At 56.0% G+C, this 24,101-nt stretch overlaps 1 protein-coding gene across 1 annotated transcript; it reads right to left on the bottom strand.

The window, feature by feature from the left end:
- Window positions 1-3,279: 3,279 nt before the first annotated feature.
- Window positions 3,280-8,749, bottom strand: MYL3 (myosin light chain 3). Its single transcript, XM_036877239.2, has 7 exons — window positions 8,541-8,749; window positions 6,252-6,279; window positions 5,969-6,118; window positions 5,043-5,216; window positions 3,881-3,958; window positions 3,741-3,783; window positions 3,280-3,537 (listed from the first exon to the last, which is right to left on the bottom strand). The coding sequence occupies exons 1-6, from the start codon at window positions 8,673-8,675 to the stop codon at window positions 3,755-3,757; spliced, it is 594 nt and encodes a 197-aa protein (XP_036733134.1). The 5' UTR covers window positions 8,676-8,749; the 3' UTR covers window positions 3,280-3,537; window positions 3,741-3,754.
- Between the last annotated feature and the right edge of the window lie 15,352 nt (window positions 8,750-24,101).

Raw genomic sequence — 24,101 nt, 5'->3', positions numbered from 1 at the left:
GGAGGCTGGGGCAGGCGGGAGCTGGGGGCTGCCCGGAAGGGTATCAGCCATTCAGATGGCTTCCTGCCCTGACTGGGGCCGCAGGGAGGCCCTGCTTTCTAGCAGTTGGCCAGGGAGGCTAACCAGAGGCCGGCAAGGTCACACACGCACATGAAGACACCCCCACTAGCAGAGGCCACCACAAGTGAGGCCACAGGTGTCTCCACCCCCTGCCCCGCCATACAGCCTTACTGCACCATGAAAGGGCAGACCACAGTCCCTCACGCCCCCAGCCCCAACCTGACCTGGAGCTGGAGTAGACTGTGTTCAGATAAGGAAAGGAGCCAGACAGCCTCAAAATCTGCCTGAGATGTTGATGAGGGTGTTTTCAAAAATGACCTAGAATCCAAGTACTTCTCCCCAGCTCCACCGGGCCAAGGGTGCATCTGCGGCTCTCTGGGACCCCGTAACTGATCTCGCAGCTTCTGTTTGTGCCCCCCCAGTCTATTCCCCACACAGCAGCCAGAGAAATGCTAATAAAAACATCATGTCTCCCAGAGCACACACCAAAGCCCTTTGCACGGCCCACGGGCCACCCATCTGCTCTCTGACGCAGGACCTGCCGCTCCTCACGGTGCTCTCTGCTCCCATCTCAGGGCCTTCATGTGCCCTGCTGCGATGTCCTCCCTCCGCTGCCTGCATGGCTCTCTGGAGCAGATGCGGAAGTGCCCCACGTGCATGTTGCAACCTACCTCTGGGCCCTGCCCCAGACAAAGATGGGAGCTAGTGAATGAATAATCTGGTTTCCTCATCCCCTTGTGAGGCAACCTCACCATCTCCCATAGCTCCACAGTGGGGCCGAGCCCCCCTTGCCCACAGTGCCATTTGCTCCCAGGCTTCCTTTCACAGCTGCTCTGCCAGCTTGCTGAGGTCACCTTCCAGGACACTCCTTGCATTCAGGTCCTCTTCTCAGCTCTGCTTCTGGGGAAGCCCAGCCTAGGACGCTCCCTCTCTCCCATTTTTTGTTTTGTTTCTGTTTAACAACAAATTCCCATTCCCTCTCCCCCAATTACCTCCCCAGAAACCACCATTCTACTTTCTGTCTCTGAATTTGATGACCCTCAGTACCTCATTTAAATGGAATCATTCAGTATTGTCCTGTGTCTGGCTTATTTCACTTGGCATAATATCCTCCAAGTTCACCCATGTGTGGCAGGTGTCAGAATTTCCTTCCTTTTCAAGGCTGAATACTACTCCATATGTATATACCACATTTGCTTATCTATTCATCTGTTAATGGAGACTTGGATTGCTTCCACCTTTTGGCTATTGTGAATAATGCCTCTATGAACATGGGTGCACAAAAATCTCTTCATGTCCCTGCTTTCAGTTATATTGGGTATGTACTTGGAAGTGGAATTGCTAGATCACATGGTAGTTATGTTTTTGATTTTTTTTGAGTGCGCTCCATACTGTTTTGCACAGAACTGTACTGTTTTATATTCCCACCAACAGTGCCCAAGGATTCCAATTTCTCTAAATTCTCACCAACATGTATTTTTGGTTTGCATTTTCCTAACTAATGATGTTTAACATCTTCTCACTTGCTTATTGGCTATTTGTATGTCTTCTCTGCAGAAATACCCTTTTCCTGTTTGCAGTCCTTTGTTCTTGAATTGGATTATTTTGTTGTTGAGTTGTAGGAACTCTATATATTCTGGATACTGTCTTCTCTCCTTTAAACCTTTGCCCAACTATTACCTTCTCAGGAAACCACTGACCCCACGATTTAACATGTCAGTGCCTCCCCTCTTGCACACACACACACACACACACACACACTGCGCAGCCCCTTCTCCACTTCAGGTCCCTCCTCAGCCTTTATCACTCCTTGCCACATCTGATGGCTCAGTGACTCGCCAGGTTTGTGTGCAGTCCATGAGGGCAGGAGTTTGACTGCTTTCTCCACTGCTGTGTTCCCAGGCCTTGAGCAGAGCCTGGCACACAGTAGGAGCTCAATAAACTCTGAGACTGAAAGGAAGCTGAAATGGAGTCCCGCGAACACACTCACACCCCCTCACATCTACTCTCTCATGTACACGGCTGACACACTTTATGCACACATTAACACACATACACTCAATCCTAACATGCTCACGTGCAGGCTCTCCACACCACGCCAAAACCCTCAGGCAGCCTGTTCCATTCACACCTTCAGAGCTGCTGTCACACACCCACACACACCTCAGGAACAGACACACTCATGCATATGAGGCCATGGAAATACACCCTGATATCCTGGGTCCTCCTGGCCCTATGAGAACCACCACTGACTCCGACTTTGATCCACCCCATAGCCCCTATCCCTAGACCCCCCCAGCCTCTCTGTAGGGCTTTGCTCTTTCTCCCCATCAAACCCATGTGGATGGCTTCCTCCAGGAAGCCTCTCTTCACTCCCTCCGCTGAGCTCCAAGGGAAGGAAGGGGCCCTGGCCCCAGAGCAGGGTGTGGGCAGTGGGGCAGGAGTTTGCCGGAGGTGTGGTATCTCCTCCTGTTGTAGGGATTGCACATTTCTCATCTGAAGCCCAGGGCTGAGGAACACACTGTTGGACCTAGATGCTGCCCCAGTCTGGCCTCTACCTCTGGACTACAGCCACACCACAGTCAGAGGGCCTCAGCTTCTCCATCTGAGTCAGGCAGGAGTCTCAAGCCCCTTCAGCTCTGACACCCTGAGGACAAGGTTAGTTCTTGCCCTGCTCCCATTCCCAGCATGATCTAGGCAAGGCCGTTCTCTGCTGTGGGCCTCAGTTTCCCCAACTGTGACATGCGTGGCTCTGGGCCAGTGTCCTGTGATTCCCTGATTGCTGAGGATGGCGTGAAAGAGCTCAGAGATTGCTCGCAGACTCCCAGGGGCACTCCTGTATCAGGGGCTGCAGGACACCTGCCACCTGCAGAAGGGAGACAGGGAGGCCAAGAGCAAGGGGGGTCCACCAGGCCCCCTGCAGCCCAGCCCGCCTCCTGCCCCGTGTCCCAGGGGGCCAACTTGGAGGGTCTGGTGCACCAGATGGGGCAGTTTTGATAGAATGAGCAAGGACGGAGGATTTCAGAATGATTCCACTCATTTTTTTCCAGGGCTTACTATGTGTGGCCCATGGATTTTTCAGATTAATCAAAGGGCCACAGAGAAGAAGAAAGGAAGCAGTGAGAAGGGAGGAGGCAGGGAAGGAAAGAGGGAAGAAGGGAGGGAGGGAGGAGGAAGCCGGGGAGAGGGAGGGAGGGCGGGAGAGAATAAAGAACCAAAGAAGGAAAGAAACCATTTATTCCTAAGGCCCACGGGGTGTCGGGGTGGGGAGAGAGGGGCCCAGGTCAGTGCGGCCCGAGGCCTGATCGAGGCAGAGGTAGCGGCCGGGCAGTGTGGTCTGCAGGGCTGCCCAGAGGGAGCCTGCGCAGGACCCTCAGCGCACTGCCCGCCTTCCCACTGCTCCAGGCCATTGGTGTCAGGTCGGGAAGGAGGGAAGGAGCGAGTCAGGCAGCCCCCAGCCTGGCCTCCATGGCCTCCCTGAGGGCAAAGGCAGTCACAGGTTAGAGCAGAGGGGGTTGATTGAGCAAGGTAGCCTGATGTCACTGAGAACTGGAGTTGGTGGGGACGGGGAGGTGGCAACAAGGGCTTTGATGGCAGAGGCATGAGGGGGACAACAGGGCTGAGGTCAGCAGAGGTGGCAAATGTGGCAGCGGGTCTGGGAGGGAGTAGGGGGGTCTCACCCGGGGTGGGAGGTTCAGCTGGCCATGATGTGCTTCACAAATGCTGGAAAGAAGGGGAGGGCACACGGCAGGGTAAAGCACTGGGTGGGAACCTAGGGTTCCAGGGCGCATCACAAGCACCCCTGCCCTGCTGAGCCCACCTTCGTAGTTGATGCAGCCATTGGGGTCCTCTTGCCCGGCCATCAGTTTCTCCACCTCATCTTCCGTTAGCCTCTCACCTGGCAGGGTGGGAGGCTGGGTCAGCACCATCAGAGGTGCGGGAGGTTCCCCTGCGCCTCTCTGCCTAGTCCTGCACCTTTACTGGCAAAGCCAGCATTGCTCACAGGGCCTTAGCCATCACCCGCACTTCCCAGACCAGGAGAATCGGTGACAAGTCAAAAAGAGAGGTGTCTGGGGTACAGGCCTGGTGCCCCTCTGAGTCTGGAATCTGTCCATATTAGTGCCATCTTAGGGTTCAAGTCATCAGTGCACACTGCCCTCTGTTTTCAACAGGTTGGTGGGCGACCCCTCCAGCCAGAGGAGGCCAGGCTCCCCACCCCCCAGAAGCAGTCCCTTGGGGCAGCCCTTTGAGGTCAGGGCCCATGAAGCTGGGAACCTTGGTGGGTGGTTGTGGAGGAGACCAGGAGACACAGCCACTGTTCCCCAAACAAGCCTAGCCCTTGCTTGCCTCTGTGCTGTGTGTGCTGTGCTGGACCCCCAGTGGACTGTTTTCCCTCCCACCTCCTGCCCCCAGCCAGACACACACACACACACACACACACACACACACACACACACACAACCCCAGAGACCAGCACAGGGCTGAGCACACAGTAGGCTCCCAATAAACATTTGCGGTAGAAAAGGTCCCTTTAAGGAAAGGTGCCCCTCCTGGCCAGGCACCTGATGGTGGGGGTCATGATGTCCAAGAAGCAGGCATGGACCTACTCAGCCTCCTGGAATTTGACCTTGAGACAAGAACCACCACAACTGAGTGGGTCCTCCAGTGCCACCCTGCCTCATCCTGTCCCCAGAGCTGTTCTGTCCTCCTTCAGTTCTGGGAGCTGCACCAGGACACTATCTTTAGTAGTCCCCACCTAAATTTCTAAATTTCCTACATTTTTCTTGCTAGCCATAGAGGCACCTTGACTATGTCATTCTCTCTGTTTCACAGATGAGAAACAGGCCCATGGTGGCGGAGTGGTTTCTCCCAGGATGCCCTCCAAGGAGGAGAGAGAGGGGAGGAGGGAGAGGAGATGGGCAAGGGGGAGGAGGTGCGGAGAGAAGGAACAGGCAGGGAGGAGGGGAGGACGCAGCCCTCACCCAGCGTGGCCAACACGTGGCGGAGCTCTGCACCCATGACAGTGCCATTGCCCTCTTTGTCGAAGACCCGAAGCCCCTCCACGAAGTCCTCGTAGGTACCCGTGTCCTTGTTCTTGGCAATGTGCTGGAGCATGGGCAGGAACGTGTCAAAGTCCATCATCTTGGTGTTAAGCTCTGTGGACAGAAGGCTCTGAGTCCCAGAGAGGTGGGATGGGCACACCCTTTGCCTGTGCCTTAAAATGAGGAACTATTGCCCCCACACAGGTGCCAAAGCTTGCTGCACAACTTTGCCATCTACAAAGCACCCCACCATCACAAGGCACTTCACAGTCAATCAAAAACTGCATGGTTTACATAGCCCTTTGCTGTCTACAAGGTGAGTTTGCTGAAGTGGCCCCACAGTGGGGGCTCTGTCCTCCTTTTGGGACACAGTCCTCGCTAGTGTCATTTTCTTATAGACCCCACCCTCCCCACAACCTGTGATTAGCCAGGAGCAGCTGGGCCAATCAGAGACTTTCTCTGGGACTTTTGAACCTGTGGGAAGGCCTTGGGTTTCATCCTCCTTGTTGCAAAGTGGGCAACCCTGCCTGGTCAAGGTGGTAAAGGAAGCTGGCCTCAATCCCAGAGAGGGCATATGAGGCCAAGGCTGGGTGCCCCCTGGCCTGTCCTCATGCTAGCCACAGAAGCTAATTTGCACTGTCTCAGTTCCCTATGGCCACGAGGCTCCGTGAATCAGTGTGGGTCCAGGTGGCACAGCAGAACATCACTGCCTATCAGCATCATCTGGGACCGGCCTCCGTGTCTTCATCCAGACAGAGCAAGGATGTCAGGAGGGTGCACAGCACAGAGGCTGTGTGTTGTTCTTCCACAGATGGCAGCCCACCCTGGCAGTCTCCCTGGGGAGAGCTCAGGCCAGGTGTACCAACCTTCCTGCTTTGGCCTCCCTAGGACACGGAGCACCTCAGCCTGGGTGGGGTTCTGGCCCAGCGCCCGCAGGACATCCCCACACTGCCCGTACGTGATCTTCATCTCACACTTGGGCGTGCGATCATACAGCATGAAGGCTTCCTTGAACTCTGCCAGGAGAGGGCACAAGCTGTGGACACTCCCAGAGCCAGCCCCACCACTCACCCCCACTGTGGGCAGCACTCTCAAACTGGGGACCCCAGGCCCGACCTTGCAGCCCAAGGGCTCAAGACCCCCACTCACCTTCAATCTGCTGTGGTGTAAACTCGATCTGCAAGGAGATCCCAAAGATTTTGAGTGCCTGGCTCAGGCCTGCTCTTGGTCACTCCATGGCCAGCCCAAGCCTCAGCCCCTCTTCTGCTCCAACCTGTCCCCATTCCAGCAGCCCAGCTGCTGCCACTCCCCACCCGTCCAACCTGAGGGTCTTGGGTCTGTGTGGACCAGACCCAGACCCTGGTACCTAGTGGGCCACACCTGGGGAAGTGGTGAGGAGGGGAGCCCTGGTGTCCTGAATCCCCAGCCCAGCATTGACCTTACCTGATGACCCTGGTCCCAGACAGATGTGCCTGAAACCACAAGATCTGACCAGACTGTCTTTGCCAGCCCCACCAAGCCTGGGGCCCAGGGGGCAGGACTGTCCACATGAGTAAGATGGGAGACCTTAGGTCACCACGGCAGGGGGCAGGGGGTGACAGAAGGAATAAGGGCAAGGGGCAGACCAGAGGGCTTCTGTCTGCATGAGAGCAGAGCCACAGGACGGTATGTGTGTGTGTGCATGCATATATGTGTGTTCACATGCATATATGTCTGTCTGTGTTCACAGGTGTCTGTCCCTCACAGACCTCTGCGGTTGGACATTGTCCCTCACATGGCCCCACCTAGCAACCTGGGTCTTATACATCCCCATCCATAAGCCCGGGGCAGCCCCCGTCCCCTGCCACAGCATGGCATGGGGCCAGGGTGGGGCTGTTGGGTATTTGCTGAGGCCACATCAGACCTACCTGAGGTCAGGCCACCTCCTAGGACCTGGTTTCCCCCTCCTCACCCCATTCCAGGTTTATTTTTATCACTGCACTCACTCATCCCAAGGTCAAGGTCACACAAGGGAAAGGAGCTTGGGGGAGGGCACATGACTGGCAGCTCTCCCACTGCTGCTCCCTGGGGCCCCACTGGCTCAGAGTGCACCCTGCTGCAGGGGGATAGCCCAGCCCTGCCTCCCTGCTGGGCTGTCCCTCCTGGCTGGATGGCTTAACCCCATGTGGGGAAGAGCAAGGGGTTGTCCCTGGCCCCAAGAGCTCTCTCTCTCCACCAGGGATCTGCTGAGATCAGGTTCCCTGGGCTCCTGGCGATGCCTCCTGCCCTTCACTGGCCAGCCCATGGGGGAGGGGAAGGGGGACACATGAGGGCTCTCACTTTCCCTCCCCTCAGAGGGGACCCTGTGCCAACCTCATCTGATGAGACTGGACAGTGCCACACGAGCCTGGGGTGCTTGGACTGGACCCTCACTAGGGGACCTGTAGGATGCAAGCCTGGGCCCAAGGGGGCTCAGGGTTCAGGGCTCCAGCTCCAGGGAGCGCTTACTGGGAGTAGTTCCCAAGAGCCCGTGAGGAGGGCTTAGTGTCCCATTTCACAGCTGAGGAAACCAAGCCTCAGAGCAGCGAGGGGGTAAGGCAGAGCTGGGATCTGAGTGTGTCTTGAGGGACAAAGCAGCTGCCTCCAGGAAGGGCTCCCGAACGGGGGTGGATCTGGGCAGGTGGGCTGCAGGTCTTCCTGGGCACATGAGGACCATGAGGGGCTGGGAGGGCTCCCCGGGGCCCCTCCGCCGGCAGCCAGGGCAGCAGTGGCCAGCAGCTAGCCAAGAACAGGGCACAGGCAGGCCCCAGGGTGCGCGCCGATAGGAGGATGCCACAGGCGGGAGTCATGGCTTGTCCTCCAAGCTTAGACTCTGAGAAAGACTTCCTAGCTGGGGAAGGGCTCCTGGGGCCACTGGCCACAGCTCCAAGACCAACTTTCCACCTGACCTAGCCAGCGTGTGCCTGAACTTCTCAACCTGAAAGCTGAGGCCCTACCAGCTCTGGGGCTCAGGCACCCAGACAGGGATGAATGTGACCCAGCCTGGGCAGCAGCCTTGCTTCCCTTTCTTCCATACCCTGTCCTCCCTGGTGGACTGGGCGTGGACTTGAGACCCACCACCAGGCAAGGAAAATCCCTGCCTAGCTGCAGGAATTGGGGGACAGGCAGCCCCAGGGTACCCCAAGGATGTGAGGTCCAGGCCGAAGGGCAAAGAAGAGTCAGTTTCCAAAACCACCAAAAAGACATTTCCTTCAGCAGCACCTGGGGAGTTCTGCCCGCTGTCTGACCACCATCCCTCCTGCTGCCTGAAGCCTGAAGCCCCAGGGCTCGTCTGACCTCTGCACAGAACCTTCCAGCTCAGTGTGCTCCCTTTCTGGAGCCTGGCCTCCCACTGGGCAGGTCCACTCGGATCCACTTACCTGCCTTGTCTTCCTGCCAAAACCCAGCTCCCACACCCACCTTGATCTTGGAGGCATCAAACGCAACTTCCTTGGGGCGCTCGGGCTCGGGGGCTGGTGCAGGAGCAGGTGCTGGAGCTGCCTTGGGGGCTGCCTTGGCGTCATCCTTCTTGGGGTCTGGTTTTTTGGGGGCCATGGGGGCTATAAACACAGAGAGGAAGTTGGAGAAAAGGGAGCAGAGAGCAGGGTAGGTGAGGCTCCTGACCCTGGCCTTTATCCTGCCTGGACACCTCCTGACCCCAGCCCCACCCCTGTAGTGCACAATAGGGACAGGGCCATAAAAGGATATTGGCTAGGCTCAGGGGCTATTTTGGGGCCTGGGGGGGGCATTGTTCAGGCTCAGGAATGGGTGGGGGAGGGGAAGGGCCCTCCATTCCTCCCAATCACCTGCTGGGGAGAGGGAGGGGAAGGCGAGGACAGAGGCCACTGCTCACACACACTGTCACCCAAAAATGCACATGCACCCACGCACACGGGGGCCCCACCGCCCAGCAGCAGGTCAGCAAACTGAACAGCTACAGAAGACTGGGCTGAGTGTGCTATATGATATGTCAGGGACAAAAAGACTGTGATTACCTAAGGGCACTCCTTAAGTTCAACTTCCCATCTGTGCATCAACTTCTCGTGTGTCTGTGTCTGTGTGCCTGTGAGGAGAGGAGAGGTCTGCGCGGGTCTGGGCATTGTCTGTGTGTCCCTCCATACAGGGCAGTCTGTGTGTGCTATGTCTGTGTCTGTGTGAGGGAGGCCCCTGCCTGGCTCTGTGTGTTGGCTCTGTGGGTCTCGGTCTGGGTGTTTATATGTGTCTGTCTGTGAGCATTTGGCCATGGCTCACAGGCAGCTGCAGCCCCAGCCCTGGGTCACAGGGTCTCCAGGAACACCCTGGGTGGCAGTAGAAAGTGTGCCACTCCCTGAGGGCAGTCACGCAGCCAGTCCAACAGCTGACAGCCTCCTCCAACAGCACCTGCCTGCCCTCAAGGCAAGTTTGCCGATCTCACCCTTTCACTTCCTACTGCCCCTTTTTGACAGCCCCCTGGTGACCCACTTTCCCCACACACGTCAGGGCCTGCTTCCCGCCAGACCCCTGCACACACTGTCTGTGTGTCTGTGTGGAAAGGAGAGGTCTGCACAGGTCTGGGCGTTGTCTGGGTGTTCTTCCATGCAGGGGCGTCTGTGATTGTGTGAGGGAGGCCCCTGCCTGGCTCTGTGTGCTGCCCTGCGTGGAGCCTGGCCTCCCACTGGGTAGGTCCATGCTGAGATCTGCCCAGCGGCCCTCACCGCTCCTGTCTGGCACATTCCAGGCCCCACTACCCCTCTCCCAGGAAGCTGTCTTGCCTGCTGTCCTACTGCCCCATGCTGCCCTCTGCCGACCCTTCTGGTGCAGGTCCTGGAAGGGTCCAAATCTCTGAGGGACCCCAGGGATCTGGGCAAAGTTTACCCTCTGGTGCCCAGCTCGGTATGCCCACCTAGATTGCCCAGCCCATAGCAGATGGCAGTGACAGAGCCCAGCCTGGCTGGGCCACCATCTGGGGAGGTGGGGAGAGGTGGGAAGGCTGAGGTGGCATGAGGCACCTCATGCCAGGCACAGAATCTGACATCTTGCCACCACATTGGGCTCTGTTTCTCGCCCAGTGTCTGTGCTGAAGGGTGGGAAGGAGGTGTTCCTTGTTATTTTTAAGTGTCTGGCGCCTTTGATAGAAACTTCAAAGGCAATGCCCCCCCCAGGCCCCCGTGGGACTTCCCGGGTGTGGAGAGGAGCTGGGCCCAGCTGGGGGGACCGAGTCACTGGGGCTTCTCCCTGGGGTGCCCACCCCATCCTCCTGCTCAGCCCAGCTACCTCTTGTCCTGTCCCTCAGCCTCATGGTGAGGGGACAGCAGGCAAGGGTTGGGGCCGGGCCCTCTTCTAGCTGGAACACAGAACACTCCTCCCCTCATCTGGAGGGCAGAGCACCCCACATCTGGAAATCTGACAACATCCGGTGGGGGTGGGCAAGTTTTTCACTTTTCTTCCAGATGTTTGGCAAGAGTATTGAGAAAGAAAGGGGGAGGGGGAGGGTCCACAGAGATGAGCCAGAAATGCCACAGGAGAAGACAGCCAGAGGGGGACACACAGGGAGAAGCCTCAGGCAGCCCCACTGCCCTCCGGACAACTGACTCTGGATGTCCCGGGGGGACCACCCACAGGCACAGCCAGAGGGACACTACCCAGTCCCCTCTCATTCATCAGGGGGAAACCAAGGCCCAGCACAGAGGACATATACAGGGTTACCCAGACTCCCAGTCTCGTTTCTTTCATCCACACACATTAGCAGCTTGAACCAGGGTAGGTGGGGGACATGGGCCTCCAGAGCCTCAGTTTCTAGGTCTGTGATATGTGGTGGGTGGGCTCGGGCAGCCAGCCAGGTCTACACAGTACCACCTTCCTTTGCCTGGTACAGGAGGAGCTGGAGTGGTGTCTTGGTCCCCTTCCTTTGCGTACAGTTCAAATGTGGTCCTGCAGTAGGGACACAGAGCACAGAGCCATCCTTCACTCCCTCCCCGGGGCTGAGATAGAGGCTGGGGCTGGGGCTGGGCCTTTGACTGTCTGAGCTCTGGCTTCTGGGAGCAACAGTGCCCCAGGGCTCACCCCACAGGACCCCTGTCAACCTATAACTAATGTCCATTTACCAGCAGGAGCCCTGCAGGGAGCAGCCGTAGCAGTCCCAGGGCCAGCCCCCTGCCTGCCAGCAGGATAGGCCTTTGAGCCAGAGACAAGGCTGGGTTGGGTAGGCGGGCAAGCAGAGCAGGAGGGGAGGAGGCATTGTGAGAGGGAGGGGTGAGAAGCAGGCAGCAAAGACAAGCCACACCAAGGCTCAGCACTCATCTCTCTCCCAGGTCCTAGACTGAGCTTGGTGCCTTTCGGGAATGACAGCCCAGCAGGCAAGATCCTGGCACGACCTGGGGGGCTAGAGAGCCTGGGGGCATGGGCGGGGTCCTGGATCCTATCCCCTTGTTTACCCCAGCTCCAGTGTCTGAGAGGTGGCCACACACTGATGCGGACTCACACATGCCACGTTCCACAGCACTCCCTACCTCCTTTCCTGCCCCACCCCCCAGCCAAGGGGAACGCTGGGAAAGAGGTGGGCACTGACTTCTGAGGGGCGCGTGGATAAGGCAGCACACCCTTGGCCATACCGGCCTACTCCTAGGTTACTTCAAGCCCCTGGCTTTGCACAGGCTGTTTCCTCCCTCTGGTACTCTTAAATGGGACCTCGACCCTGGTTGGCCCGTTGTCACCACCTTGTCTCAGTGAGACATCACCTCCTCTGAGAAGCCTCAGACTACCCTGGACCTTCTCCCTCTGCCAGGCTCTTACTCTGACTCTCCATCCCTGCATACCTTAAAATGAGCTTGCTTCTTTGTTTTCTTGTTTTTTAGATGTATCCCCCAACCCATAAGTGTCAGCTGGCATGGCAGGAATTTTTGTTCTTCCAGAGCTATATATACCCAGAGTCCAGAAACAGCCTGATACACACAATACACTCAATAAATGTTAGGCGAGAAAACTGTTGCATTCCTATACACTAACGATGAACTAGCAGAAACAGAAATCAGGAAAACAGTTTCATTCTCAATTACATCAAAAAGTATAACATACCTAGGAATAAACCTAACCAAGGAAGTGAAAGACCTAGACCCTGAAAACTACAACACACTTTTGAGAGAAATTAAAGAGGACACTAATAAATGGAAATACATCCCATGCTCTTGGGTAGGAAGAATTAATACTGTCAAAATGGCCATCCTGCCTAAAGCAATCTACAGATTCAATGCAATCCCTATCAAAATACTGACAGCATTCTTCAACAAACTAGAACAAATAGTTCTAAAATTCATATGGAACCACAAAAGACTCTGAATAGCCAAAGCAACCCTGAGAAGGAAGTATAAAGCTGGGGGGATTATGCTCCCCAACTTCAAATTCTACTACAAAGCCACAGTAGTCAAGACAATTTGGTACTGGCACAAGAATAGAACCACAGATCAATGGAACAGAATAAAGAGACCAGATATAAACCCACACATATATGGCCAATTAATATATGATAAAGGAGCCATGGATATACAATGGGAAAATGACAGCCTCTTCAACGGCTGGTGTTGGCAAAACTGGACAGCTACATGCAAGAGAATGAAACTGGATTATTGTCTAACTCCATACACAAAAGTTAACTCGAAATGGATCAAAGACCTGAATGTAAGTCATGAAACCATAAAACTCTTAGAAGAAACATAGGCAAAACTCTCTTGAATATAAACATGAGCAACTTTTTCATGAACATATCTCCCTGGGCAAGGGAAAACAAAAGAAAAAATGAACAAGTGGGACTATATCAATCTAAAAAGCTTTTTTACAGCAAAGGACACCATCAGTAGAACAAAAGACATCCTACGGTATGGGAGAATATATTCATAAATGACATATCTGATAAGAGGTTGACATCTAAAATATATAAAGTGCTTACATGCCTCAACAACCAAAAAGCAAATAAGCCAATTAAAAAATGGGCAGAGGAGCTGAACAGACACTTATCCAAAGAAGGAATTTGGATGGCCAACAGGCACATGAAAAGATGCTCCACATCACTAATTATCAGGGAAATGCAAATTAAAACCACAATGAGATGTCACCTCACAGCAATTAGGATGGCCAACACAGAAAAGACTAGGAACAACAAATGATGGCGAGGATGCGGAGAAAGGGGAACCCTCCTACACTGCTGGTGGGAATGTAAATTAGTTCAACCATTGTGGAAAGCATTATGGAGGTTCCTCAAAAAACTAAAAATAGAAATACTATTTGACCCACGAATTCCACTCCTAGGAATTTACCCTAAGAAAACAGGATCACAGATTAAAAAAGACATATGTACCTCTACATTTATCACAGCACTATTTACAATAGCCAAGAAATGGAAGCAACCTAAGTGTCTATCAGTAGATGAATGGATAAAGAAGATGTGGTACATATACACAATGGAATATTATTCAGCCATAAGAAGAAGACAAATCCTACCATTTGCAACAACACTGATGGACTAGAGGGTATTATGCTCAGTGAAATAAACCAGGTGAAGAAAAACAAGTATCAAATGATTTCACTCATCTGCGGAGTATAACAATAAAGCAAAACTGAAGGAACAAAACAGCAGCAGACTCACAGAACCCAAGAATGGACTAACAGTTACCAAAGGGAAAGGGACTGGGGAGGATGGGTGGGAAGGGAGGGATAAGGGGATTAAGGGGCATTATGATTAGCACACATAATGTAGGGGGTGCCGCACGGGGAAGGCAGTATAGCACAGAGAAGACAAGTGGTGACTCTATAGCATCTTACTATGCTGATGCACAGTGACTGTAATGGGGTATGTGGTAGGTACTTGATAATAGGGGGAATGTAGTATCCACAATGTTGCTCATGTGAAACCTGAGCATAAGATTGTATATCAATGATACCTTAGTTAAAAAATAAATAAATAAGTGTTAGACAGCAAATATCCAAACACCTCATTTGCCACCTTTCACAGTGGGACTGGGACTCTTGCAAACTCCATCAGTGGAGTGGGGTGAGGGGTGATTGGGGAGTGGGGGTGGGGTTGCTGACTGACTGACAAGAATTCTGGTGACTGCAGGTGGAACCCTGGGACAGCATGCAGCCTGCCACTGCCCCTAAGCCCACATGCTGCCACCTCAACTCAGGCCTGCTTTCCATCCAGGCCCATGCATTGGCCAAGACTCCTCTTAACAGCCTGGAGAGGGTGACCCCATGGGACAGGCTGTGACTCGACCATGATGACTAGCCAGCAGGTGGCGCAGAAGGGACAGGAAGCAGCCTTAGACTCCTGAACCCAAACTCCAGGGGCCAAGCCCAGACCCCAGACTCCAGACCTGGAACCTGGAACCCCAAACCCAGACCCCAGACGCAGACTCAGGATCTGAACCCCAAACTTAGAACCTGGAACCCAGTGCCCAGGAGCAGACCCCACTCTGGGGACCCAGACTCCAAAACCCAAGAGGCCAAAATCAAACCTTAGTTCTAGACCCCGATTTTAGACCCTAGGACCCAAGAAGCTAGACCCAGATTCCAGGCCTGTGAACCCAAACATGTACCCCAGACCCAGGCCCCAGGACAGGGGCTGCTGGTTTTCCACACTGGCACTGCCTGATGCACTGGTAGACAAGGGCGGGAAGAAGGGAGGGGTGAGCTCTTGGCGAACGGAGGGGATAAGTGCTTGGCAGACCTTCCTGGTAGTATTCAGAGGGGCATGAGGAATGTCCCTCATCCTGTCAGAGCCAGTTTGAGGAGATCAGAATATGGTGGCCACGTAGAAGGGGTTGGGGGGAAGGGGAAGGAGGGATGGATGGGTGAGGCCCAGCTGTCCCTTGGGTCCAGGATCTGGAGCAGAGAAGGAGGGTCAGGCTCCCCACGTGCCCTTGTCCCCTGGCCGCAAGCCCCACAGGCTGCCCCAGTCCACCCCATACCGCCCTTCCTGGCCCACAGCCCCTGGGCTGGGCCTCAGGCCCACACTTCCCGGAGGAGTCAAGAACGCGGCCTGGGACGGATCCAGAGCCCCACAAGTAGGTCAAATGTTGCTGTGCAGCAGGTCCTGGGGACCCCTTCCAGGTGTGGGCAGGCCCATGGCCCCACCAGGGCCCACACATGTGTCCACACAGACATGAACCCACTACCATACTCTGGATGCCCATAAATACAGCCACGGTACAAAGCTGCTAGTTCCTGCCCAACTACACAGACCGGGGGACTGAGGCCCCAAAAAGAGCAGGAGCTGCCCAGCAAGTCTGGCTGAAGAGGGCACGAGGCAGCCACGAGGACCAGGAGGAGAGGAATTTCTGCACCATCCACACCCCTAGAGTCTTAGGTGAAAGTCTGACTTAGTCTGAGGACTTCCCAGCAGGGCTGCTCTGCCACCAACAGGATGTGGCCTGCTTCCCAGAGGCACAGCCCAGGCCTTGAAAGACGGGAAGGAGTGGCAAGGAGGGAGGCAGGAGACTCCTTATGCTCCTGTAACCCAGGCGGGTCCTGGCTTCTGTTGGCCTCAGTTTCCCCATCTATACAATGGCCACAGACACAGGGGCAAGGTGGTCCTGGGTTCAGAGGACAGTCACTGCCCCTGAGTGCCAGCCTGTCCTCACCACCCCCACACCACACACAGACAACTCTGTCCTCGGTAGGCCAAATGCAGCCCTCAGGCCCCTCCCTCTGCCCACTGTGCTGACGGGGACCAGATGCTCCAACCTTGTGGTTCTGGGGGTGGGGGTGGCAGGACCCAGCGGGCTGGCAGGCAAGCCCTGGGTTTGGCCCAGGGACCTATAATCAGCTCCTGCCCCTCTGATCCCGGCCCAGGACTGACGCTTGGGGCTGTGGTGTCCTGGCCGGCTGTGGCCATGGCCACTATATTTGGGATCCCAATTGAGCATTAGGGAGGGGTGGGTAGGCAAGAGCATCCAGGGACCAGGGCCTCATGGGGGACAGGATGGGGGACACTGTTGGCCAGGCTTAGTCCATTATGGAAGGAGGGCATAGCCTTGACCTCAGTCTGAGGGGTGTGCTCTGTTCTCAGGGGCCTGGCCTGGGGGCCACTGGCCTTGCCCTCAGTGTCTGGTCTATGGAGGTAGATTGGAAATGTGTCTTGGAAAGCTGAGCCCCTTACTTACCCCAAAGAACCAGAATGCAAGTTGGGGCATGCAGCCCGAGCACATGGGAAAGGGGCAGGGGGCTGGCAAGGGTGAATGGGAGGGGTAGAAAGCTCTTGATGGGTGAGGTTTGGGTAGGGCTCCGTGAGAAAGCAGGGATGGGAGGAAGGGTGCCAACACATTGGGCAAAGGAATGGAGGGCCTGAGGTGGGGGTCAGAGGGGAGGGGGTGAGGTGCAGCCTGATGCCTCCCTGAACTGGCCTGGACGTTCCCCACTGCTGGGCCAAACCTTGTACTCTCCCACCAGCCATTTCCCAAAGAGCAAATATTTATTGTCCTTGGAAGAAAAAAAAAGAGTCCCCTTTTAGGATCAGGGTCTGGGAGCTGCTACTGAGGCTTGCAGGGGCTCGATGGCCCAAGATGACCAGAAACCCCGCCTAGACGCTGAGGCTGGAGGAAGGAGGGCGGGACGCAAGCTGCCTCAGAGGAGAGGGGCTGTGGCTGCCCCAGGCTGCTGGGCAGGGGCTCTTGCCTGGCCTCCATATCCCCAAGGCTTCCCCAGAATCAGTCTGAGGGTGCAAGGACACCGTCACCTCGGCATGAGGTGGGAATGCGTGTGTGCCTGTGTAGATGTGTACCATCTTGCATGTGCTCACACGCATCACTGCAGGCATCACATGTGGGCATGTGTCACACGAGGCTGTGAGCACCATGCATATGAGCACACCCAGGGCTCCGGGCCCTGTGTGTGTGTCAGTCTTTAAGCCTGTTCATCTGTTGGCATGGGGCAGGGTGGGGGCATGTAGACACAACCTCTGTTGAATGGCCAATTCAGTCAAAAATGCAAGTAAATTTAGCAGGAGAAAAAAAAGCCCTGTCAGTCAGATGAAGAGTCTGAATTGGGTGGTTGTTTGACTGGACGGACCAACTGTCTCAGGCAAACAGTGCGTGCTGGCTGGGACGGGGAACTGGCTCCCCTGGGCCATCATGGAGAAATGGAGATGGGACCGACTACTTCAGAGACAAGGCACAAGGACCGAGACAGAGATTGAGGGACAGAGAGAGACCAGAGATGGGGACAGATTCAGAAATAGGGAAAGGAGCGGTGCTGAGGAGGACTGGAGACAAGGGGAACAGCACGCAGGGCTGGATGCACCTTCCCAGAGCCTCCTGACAATGTGTGCACACACCCAGCTCCCTGTCAAGTATAAGGCAAATCTCATCCTACTCATCTCTCATCCTCAAGCGTCCCAAAGGGGACAAGAAGGGGTACCAGACCAGGTTGCAGGAAGACAGTGTTAGCACAGGCAATCAGAACTGAGGGGACAGTGACAGGAGTGGAGGCAGTGCAGGGGACAGAGATGGTAGTGGTAGAGGCAAACGAAGGTGGTGGGGTGACAAGGAGGTGGTGGTGGTGATGACAGCAGGAAACGCAGTGGTGGCTAGGAAGGCCTCCCGCCCTGTCCATTTGCAGACCCCACCTAGCTGTGGTGGCCCCAGCAGACTCAGAGCTGTCCCCACCCTGCCCTATCCGGCCCCAGCTGTGTCCTTGCCTCCAGCAGCCACACAAATGCCCTCTGTGGCCCTGGGTGTGGAGCTGCATTAAAAACGGCCCAAGGCCCTAGCCAGGAATAGTGAGGGTCAGTTCCCGTTCCTACCTGTGTGAGTATTTATATATCTGTCCACCCACCAGTGTGGTTATGTCTAAAACAGACACACACACACACACACACACACACACTCAGGTCGGTCCCCTGTCCCACAGGTGCTTGGACCAAGAGCAGGCACAAGTGCACACCTTTCTACACAAATCCTCACATTATACAGATGCCTTTGCACCAGTGTTCATGCACATGCACACACCTGTGCACACACAGCCACACACTTTGCATGGGTGTATACACGTATTACTGTACCTTTACATACACACAAACCTAACACATCACATAAGCTCACAGGTGAAGAAAGACCTTTGGGTGGGAATTAGGAGAATAGGAAGGAGGACAGAGGCTAAGGCAAGAGAAACCAGGGAACCACAGCAGCCTGCCCGGCGAGGTCTGGGTGGCTGTGTGAGCACACAAGCACAAGTGAGCGTGAATGCCCAGGGGTTTGGACTTTTCTGCTGCCTCTTCCCCCACCCCCCAGAGGGCGAGTCCCACCAGCACCCTGTTTGCGGAGGGGAAATAGAGGCCACAGCAGAGCAGCTGGGCCAGGGGAGGTCAGTGTCCCCATGATTGGGGATTTGGAGCCTTAGCATCTGTGTTGTTTTTGGCACACCCAGGCCAGATAAAGACGGGGTCAGAGCTCGGCTCTCGTGGGAAAGGACTCTCTGGAAGGCTCCCGACCCATTCCTTTCCCAGATCCAGGACCCCAGAGCAGGCAGAGGAAGGGCAAAAGGAAAGAAGGATGTCTGGGGCATAAGCAAGTCCCCATCAAGCTGGCCTGGAGGGCTGGGGGGAGACTACAGCAAACTCAGAGGCTTACAGATGCCCAGGAATGTGGAGTGGCCCCTCAAACCAGCCCAGGGACCCCAAAATGCAGTGCCTGGAGTAGACAGAGAGGGGTGACACCAGGCACCCAGCTCTGCAGCTTCTGGACTTGACACCCTCTGCTCCAGGGAGCCTCAAGGGGAGCATGAGGGAAGTTCTTTGTGTCTCGGGAGTCTGCAGCCTGGTTGACAGAGAGACTGTTTGGGGGAGATGGAATGTTAGGGTATACCAAAGCATCACGTCCCATCCGAAGCGTATCAGGGGTGCTGGTCCTGGGATTGGTAATCAGGGCTAACAGGGGACCCAGTTCTGGTCCTGGTCTCATCACTGACTCCTGAAGCCTCTTCCCCTTTGGAGACCTCAGTGTTCACACCTGTAAAATGGGTGAGGTCTTAGGGCAGCTCAGAAGAAACACAGTCTCCCCAGCCCAGTCAGTTTGGGGTATCCTTGGACCTGAGTCTCCTCCTTCCCCTTCTTGCACCAAACTGCCGCCTCCCCAGGTATCAGTGGCTCACAGAAGGCTGGAGCTTAGAGAGCTTAGAGCCAAGTCAACAAGGGAACAATCGACTGGAATTCTCCTTGAATACTGGACTCACCCAAGGCTGTAGATAAGTGGGGAGGGACGAGGGGATTCAGGCACCCCTCCGAGAGCCTTGCCTGACTGCAAACCCCACTGCTTGAAGAGGGCGCTGCCTTCAGGAGCTCTGGTGAGGAGGTAAGGAGGAACTAACTCCTCTGGTGGGTGTAGCAGGCCCTACCCCCACTCAGCAAGCCCAAGCCCCCTGCCTGGCCTTCAATCACTGTAGATGCAGTCTGGCGACAGGAACCAGAAAGAGGGACCACAGACTGTGGCTGCCAAGAGCCCTCACCTCCTCCAGCCCCATCCCCTGACTTCGGGGTCCAGAGAGAGAATATGCCAAGCTGCTCGCCCCCATTGTCTGGCTGAGAACAGTGACCACAGAGACAGGTGGGCGGGCCTGTGCTGGAGGACTGCGTGGGCCCTCCCTGCAGCCCCAGGCCTCTGCAGGCTTCATTCACCCGCCTGGGAGCTGTGCTCTGGTCCCTCTACCATGACCCTTGGGCTGCTCCCAGATTTGTTTAGGATTTTCCATCAGATGTGTTCAACCTCATAAGGTACCCTAGAGGAGGGCTTTCTAAGAACCCATGACAGGAACTTCTTCAGAGGCCAGAGGAGGGTCCTTCCAAGAAACTGAGGCTCAGAAGAAGAAGGCCTTCCCCATAGCAATGGAAAGATAAGAGGGGGGCAAGAGAAGATGGGGTGTTTGGGGTCCAAAGCCCCAGCTAGTACCTCTCCCTCCTGCAGAGATGCAGAACAAAATGATGTGTTTTTCTACCACGGAGGACTCAGCAGGACCACAGGAATGACCCAGTCCTGCCCCGGGGAACTCACAGTCTCTTAGGATAGAAGCAAGTCTGGGAGTCTACGGTCTTGCTCTCTGGGGATAGTGGGGGAAAGGACAGATTCAAGAAGACCTGGAAAGGAAGGGACATTTGAAGGGCATAGGTGATCTCCCAAGCTGAGAAGGGGAGGGTAGACCGGACAGCAAGAAGCAGGGGCAGAGGCAAGAGCTCACTGAGGGTTCAGGCAGCAGGAACCCCCGAGCTGTGGGGCTGGCAGGGAAGTGGCTCTGGGGAGGGAAGTGGGGCCTCCAGCTCTCCAAGTCCACCCAGCACACAGTAGGTGCTCAAGTGTTTGAGGAATGAATGACTTGATCCAGGGGCCACAGGAAGGCATTTGAGCAACAGAGTGGCTCCATCACCACTGAGCTTGCAGAACTTCTCCTTCTCTGTCCTCCCTCTCCTCTCTCTGCTAGCTCATCACTTCCTCTCTGCCATTACCTCCAAATAGCCCTCTGTGGTTACACTAGAATGCGAAAATTGATGTGGAGCCCTGAGTTGGAAGGGTGGGGGTGGCCACCCTTCCATCTGGGACCCAGGAAGCCAGGAATGGCTTCTACAGCCAGGTGTGGAGCAGGGGGTGTTGCAGATGAGGCCAAGATATGCTGCAAAGTCCAGAGGTCAGGTCACTCCTGTTCCAGGTCAGGAAGGTGTGAAAGAAAGGGGGTGCAGAGGAGTTGGCCTAAACCACTGGCCTCTCTACAGAGATGACTGAGTCCTCAGTCTTCAGGACTGCTTTCCACCTGGGAAATGGGGCTTCAGCGTTTTACCCACTCTTGAGGAGGCAGAGAGGCTGGGGAGGCGGAGTGGCGGCCCAGGGTGCACAGGAGCTGTGTGGGTGACTTTGGGCAGCGCCGTGCCCTCTGTGGGCCCGGCCTGCAGCCCATGCCCCTCCAGCCCTGGAGGGTCTCGGAGCCATGCCTAGCCATCCTCCTGTTGTCCCCTGAGGACCTTCCAAGTGACAACCCACCTGTCCCTAGTTGAGGCCCTTCAGCCTCTTCCAAACCTAAGGGGAACCTCAGAAGGCCCTGGGTGTTGGGAAAGCCTGGGCATTTGGTCTGGGTGAGCTGGGTGACCTCTAGAACGGCACTGCCCATCTCTGGACATCACTTTCCCACACACGGTTTTATAAACTTCCCCAAAGTGCTTCACCTTTCTGACCAGTATAGCCAATATCCACGGTGCTTCTAGGCCAGGCTCTGTGCCAGGTGCTGGATTGCCGGACAGACACAGTGCTCGTCCCAGCCCCAGATGTTCCCAGTGTCCCTGCCAGCTCACTGCTTCACCCAGGCAGTGCTCCCCAGGGCATTCCGGATGAGAGGAAACTGAGGCCCAGAGAGATGGCTCAGCCTGACCAAGAACCATCCACATAGAGCCTACCTCTAGGCCAAGCAGGTCCCAGCATCCAAACCTAGGGGTTCCCCACCCAAGATCTCCCCACCACAGTCCCCAGCCAGGACCCAGTGTCTGAGCTAACCCCTCCCACTGCCTCCTCCTTCCTGGCCCCCTCGTCCCCTCAAACCGCAGGGCCCAGCCAGCCTCTGGAACGCGTGCCCAGGACCTCAGTGATATTTTGAGTTTAAGAAAACTTTGCAGTCGGCAGGAGCTCTTAAAGGTTATAAATAGCAGCAGCGGGAGCCCATGCTGGGAGAGGCGGAAACACGTGTCACACACGCCAGGGAGGGGGGTTATTCCTAGGCACAGCCCTCCCCCCACAAGTAGGGACCCACCAGGCTTCAGGGCATTTTACAACCACCGGAGAGGGAAGTCACACTCCACCCGGAAAGCATCTGGGAAAGGAGACTCCGTTCTCAGCCCCCACCAGGGTCTGGAGCAGTTGGCCAGGTGGCCAGGGCATGTGGGGGCACTGCTGAAAGAGGCCTGAGGTGGCAGGCCTTGCTCCTGCCCTCTCCCTCCCTGCCATTAGGGTCTCCACTCAGATGCCCAGCATGGGAATCCAGGGCTGAGAAGAGTTTGGGAGCACATCCACTCTACCTTTAGTCAGTGGCCTGAAGGGAACAAGACTGGGTGAAGAAAGGATTATTCCAAGCTCACCCAGGAGCTGGGTAGGAATCAGCCCCCCAATCCATGGTTCTTCACACCAAATGCTGCGGCAGCTTCCCTTCTGCTTCCAGGGACCACAGGACCATACTTGCCCCACCTAATTAAAGCACAGCTGGAAGACCACAGACAGCATGAAGGGCCCCCTGGTGTGAGTAATCACAGTCCTCACCTGGGGCTGAGCAGACCCTAGGGCCTCGTCCCTCAACCAGCCCCCATATTCCCACTGCCTGTGAAGATCTCCCAATGAACAGATGAGGAAGGGATTGCTGGGGTGGCCAAGAGACTCCCTCCAGCCCGGGTGGATGCCCATGCACGCCCACCTGAACAGCGTAGGCTGTGGACAGTCCAAGGCCAGCTGTGGGATCTCCACAAGCAGCTCAGCTCTCGCTTGGACCGCTGCAGTCTTGACTTTGTTTGAAGGCCGTGTGATTGGAGGACATGTTTTTGGAACCTCATCTTGGGGTACACAGCCATGACGGCCTCCTCAATTCCCCCAACTACTTGGTAATGTGCATGAACAGGAACCAGCAATCCTGCAAAGATCAGGTAACTGAGATGTGCCTGAGACTCCCACTGCCACCCCCAGCCTGGCCTCACTTCTGCCCTACCTGCTGCCCATGGTCCCCAGCAGATCTGGGGGCGGCAGCCAGACCTGGCGTCCAGGCGCTCTGAACCTCAGGGAGCCCCGAAGGGTTTATGGGGCTCCCAATGAATGGACCTGTTGAGCGCAGAGGGGGCCGGGCCCGAGTAAACACCACTGGGTCTGAGCTGCCATTCTCCCCCTGCCTCCTTCCCCAGGACCCAGGACCAAAATACGACTTCCTGTCCCCGGAACTGAGGGCCAGAAACCCCCCTCAGAGCCCTGGGCTGGGGCTCACCGGAGGAACGCAGCCTGCTGCTTGGGCAGCACCCTAGGCTCGAGGGAAGAGAGGACCTTGGGTTTTCAGGTTCACAGGTCATCCATCACTCAAGACCCAGCGGCTTGGGCACTTTATGAAGCCCCTTCAAGCCTTGAACTGCCCATCTGTTAATGACAGATCGAGAAACTGAGGCCACGAGCAGGAAGGAGACTCACAGGTCAGAACAGCATTGGGCCCCAGCCTCCTTCTTCCCTGGCCAGTGAGGACGGAAGAGTGGGAAGAGCCGGGGTTGGGGTGGGGGCACTCAGAGGAGGGAGAGGCTCCACGGGTGGGGGGGCTGGGCAGAGGGCAGCTTGACAGAAGGCAGGGGAGCTCTCCCTCTTGGACAGCTGGCCATTGGAAAGCTGAAATCTTGGCCTCCTTCTGGCCCTGCTCACAGAATGGCCCATATGCCCTGGGATACCCCTTGGAACTGCATGCTTGGGTGGAGCCCAGCACCAGGCGCAGGAGCTCTGTACGTGCTGTTTGTCATAGTCTCATGATGTGTGCCCAGCCAGCCTAGTCTACTCCCTAGGCCTCATTTTCCCCACCTGGAGGCCAGGTGTTGACAAGCTCTCTGCCTCCTTTTCCAGTTTATGAACTAGAAAGTACTTTGGAAATTATAAAGTGTGGTACCCTCCCCAGGAGCCTGGAAGACCTGGGGAGGGGTAGATCCTGGGGGTGGGAGCCCCATGAACGTGCCCTAACAGCCTGGGTGGTTTGGGGCCAGCCACCTCACGTACTGGGCACTGGGGGCTATGGCTGGAATGTGCTGAGCGGTAGCTGCCACGTGAATCATTACACCTAGTCAGGTTGAGCCTGGGACTTCCAGATGCAAACTGGCTCAGGCTGGGCTTGGGCAGAAGGGCAGCCTCCAACCAGGGTCTCAGGGCCCTGGCGTGATGTTCCAGGATCTTGCATGATCTCTGCCTCCCCATCTGTCCCCCTCGGTATCCAGGTCCAGTCCTGGTTCTGCTACAGCTCTTTCCATAAAACCAC

The sequence above is a fragment of the Manis pentadactyla genome, chromosome 1, assembly GCF_030020395.1.
Source record: "Manis pentadactyla isolate mManPen7 chromosome 1, mManPen7.hap1, whole genome shotgun sequence".
In the NCBI taxonomy this organism is placed as follows: domain Eukaryota; kingdom Metazoa; phylum Chordata; class Mammalia; order Pholidota; family Manidae; genus Manis; species Manis pentadactyla.
This window is presented reverse-complemented; position numbering and strand designations above follow the sequence as displayed.

Coding starts and splice junctions, on each gene's coding strand:
- MYL3 (XM_036877239.2), bottom strand. CDS start 8,675: ATGGCCCCCAAAAAACCAGACCCCAAGAAGGATGACGCCAAGGCAGCC. Junction 5,217..5,968: donor AGGGAGGCCAAAGCAGGAAG/GTTGGTACACCT, acceptor TTCTGTCCACAG/AGCTTAACACCAAGATGATG. Junction 3,959..5,042: donor CCACGTGTTGGCCACGCTGG/GTGAGGGCTGCG, acceptor CCACCCTGCCAG/GTGAGAGGCTAACGGAAGAT.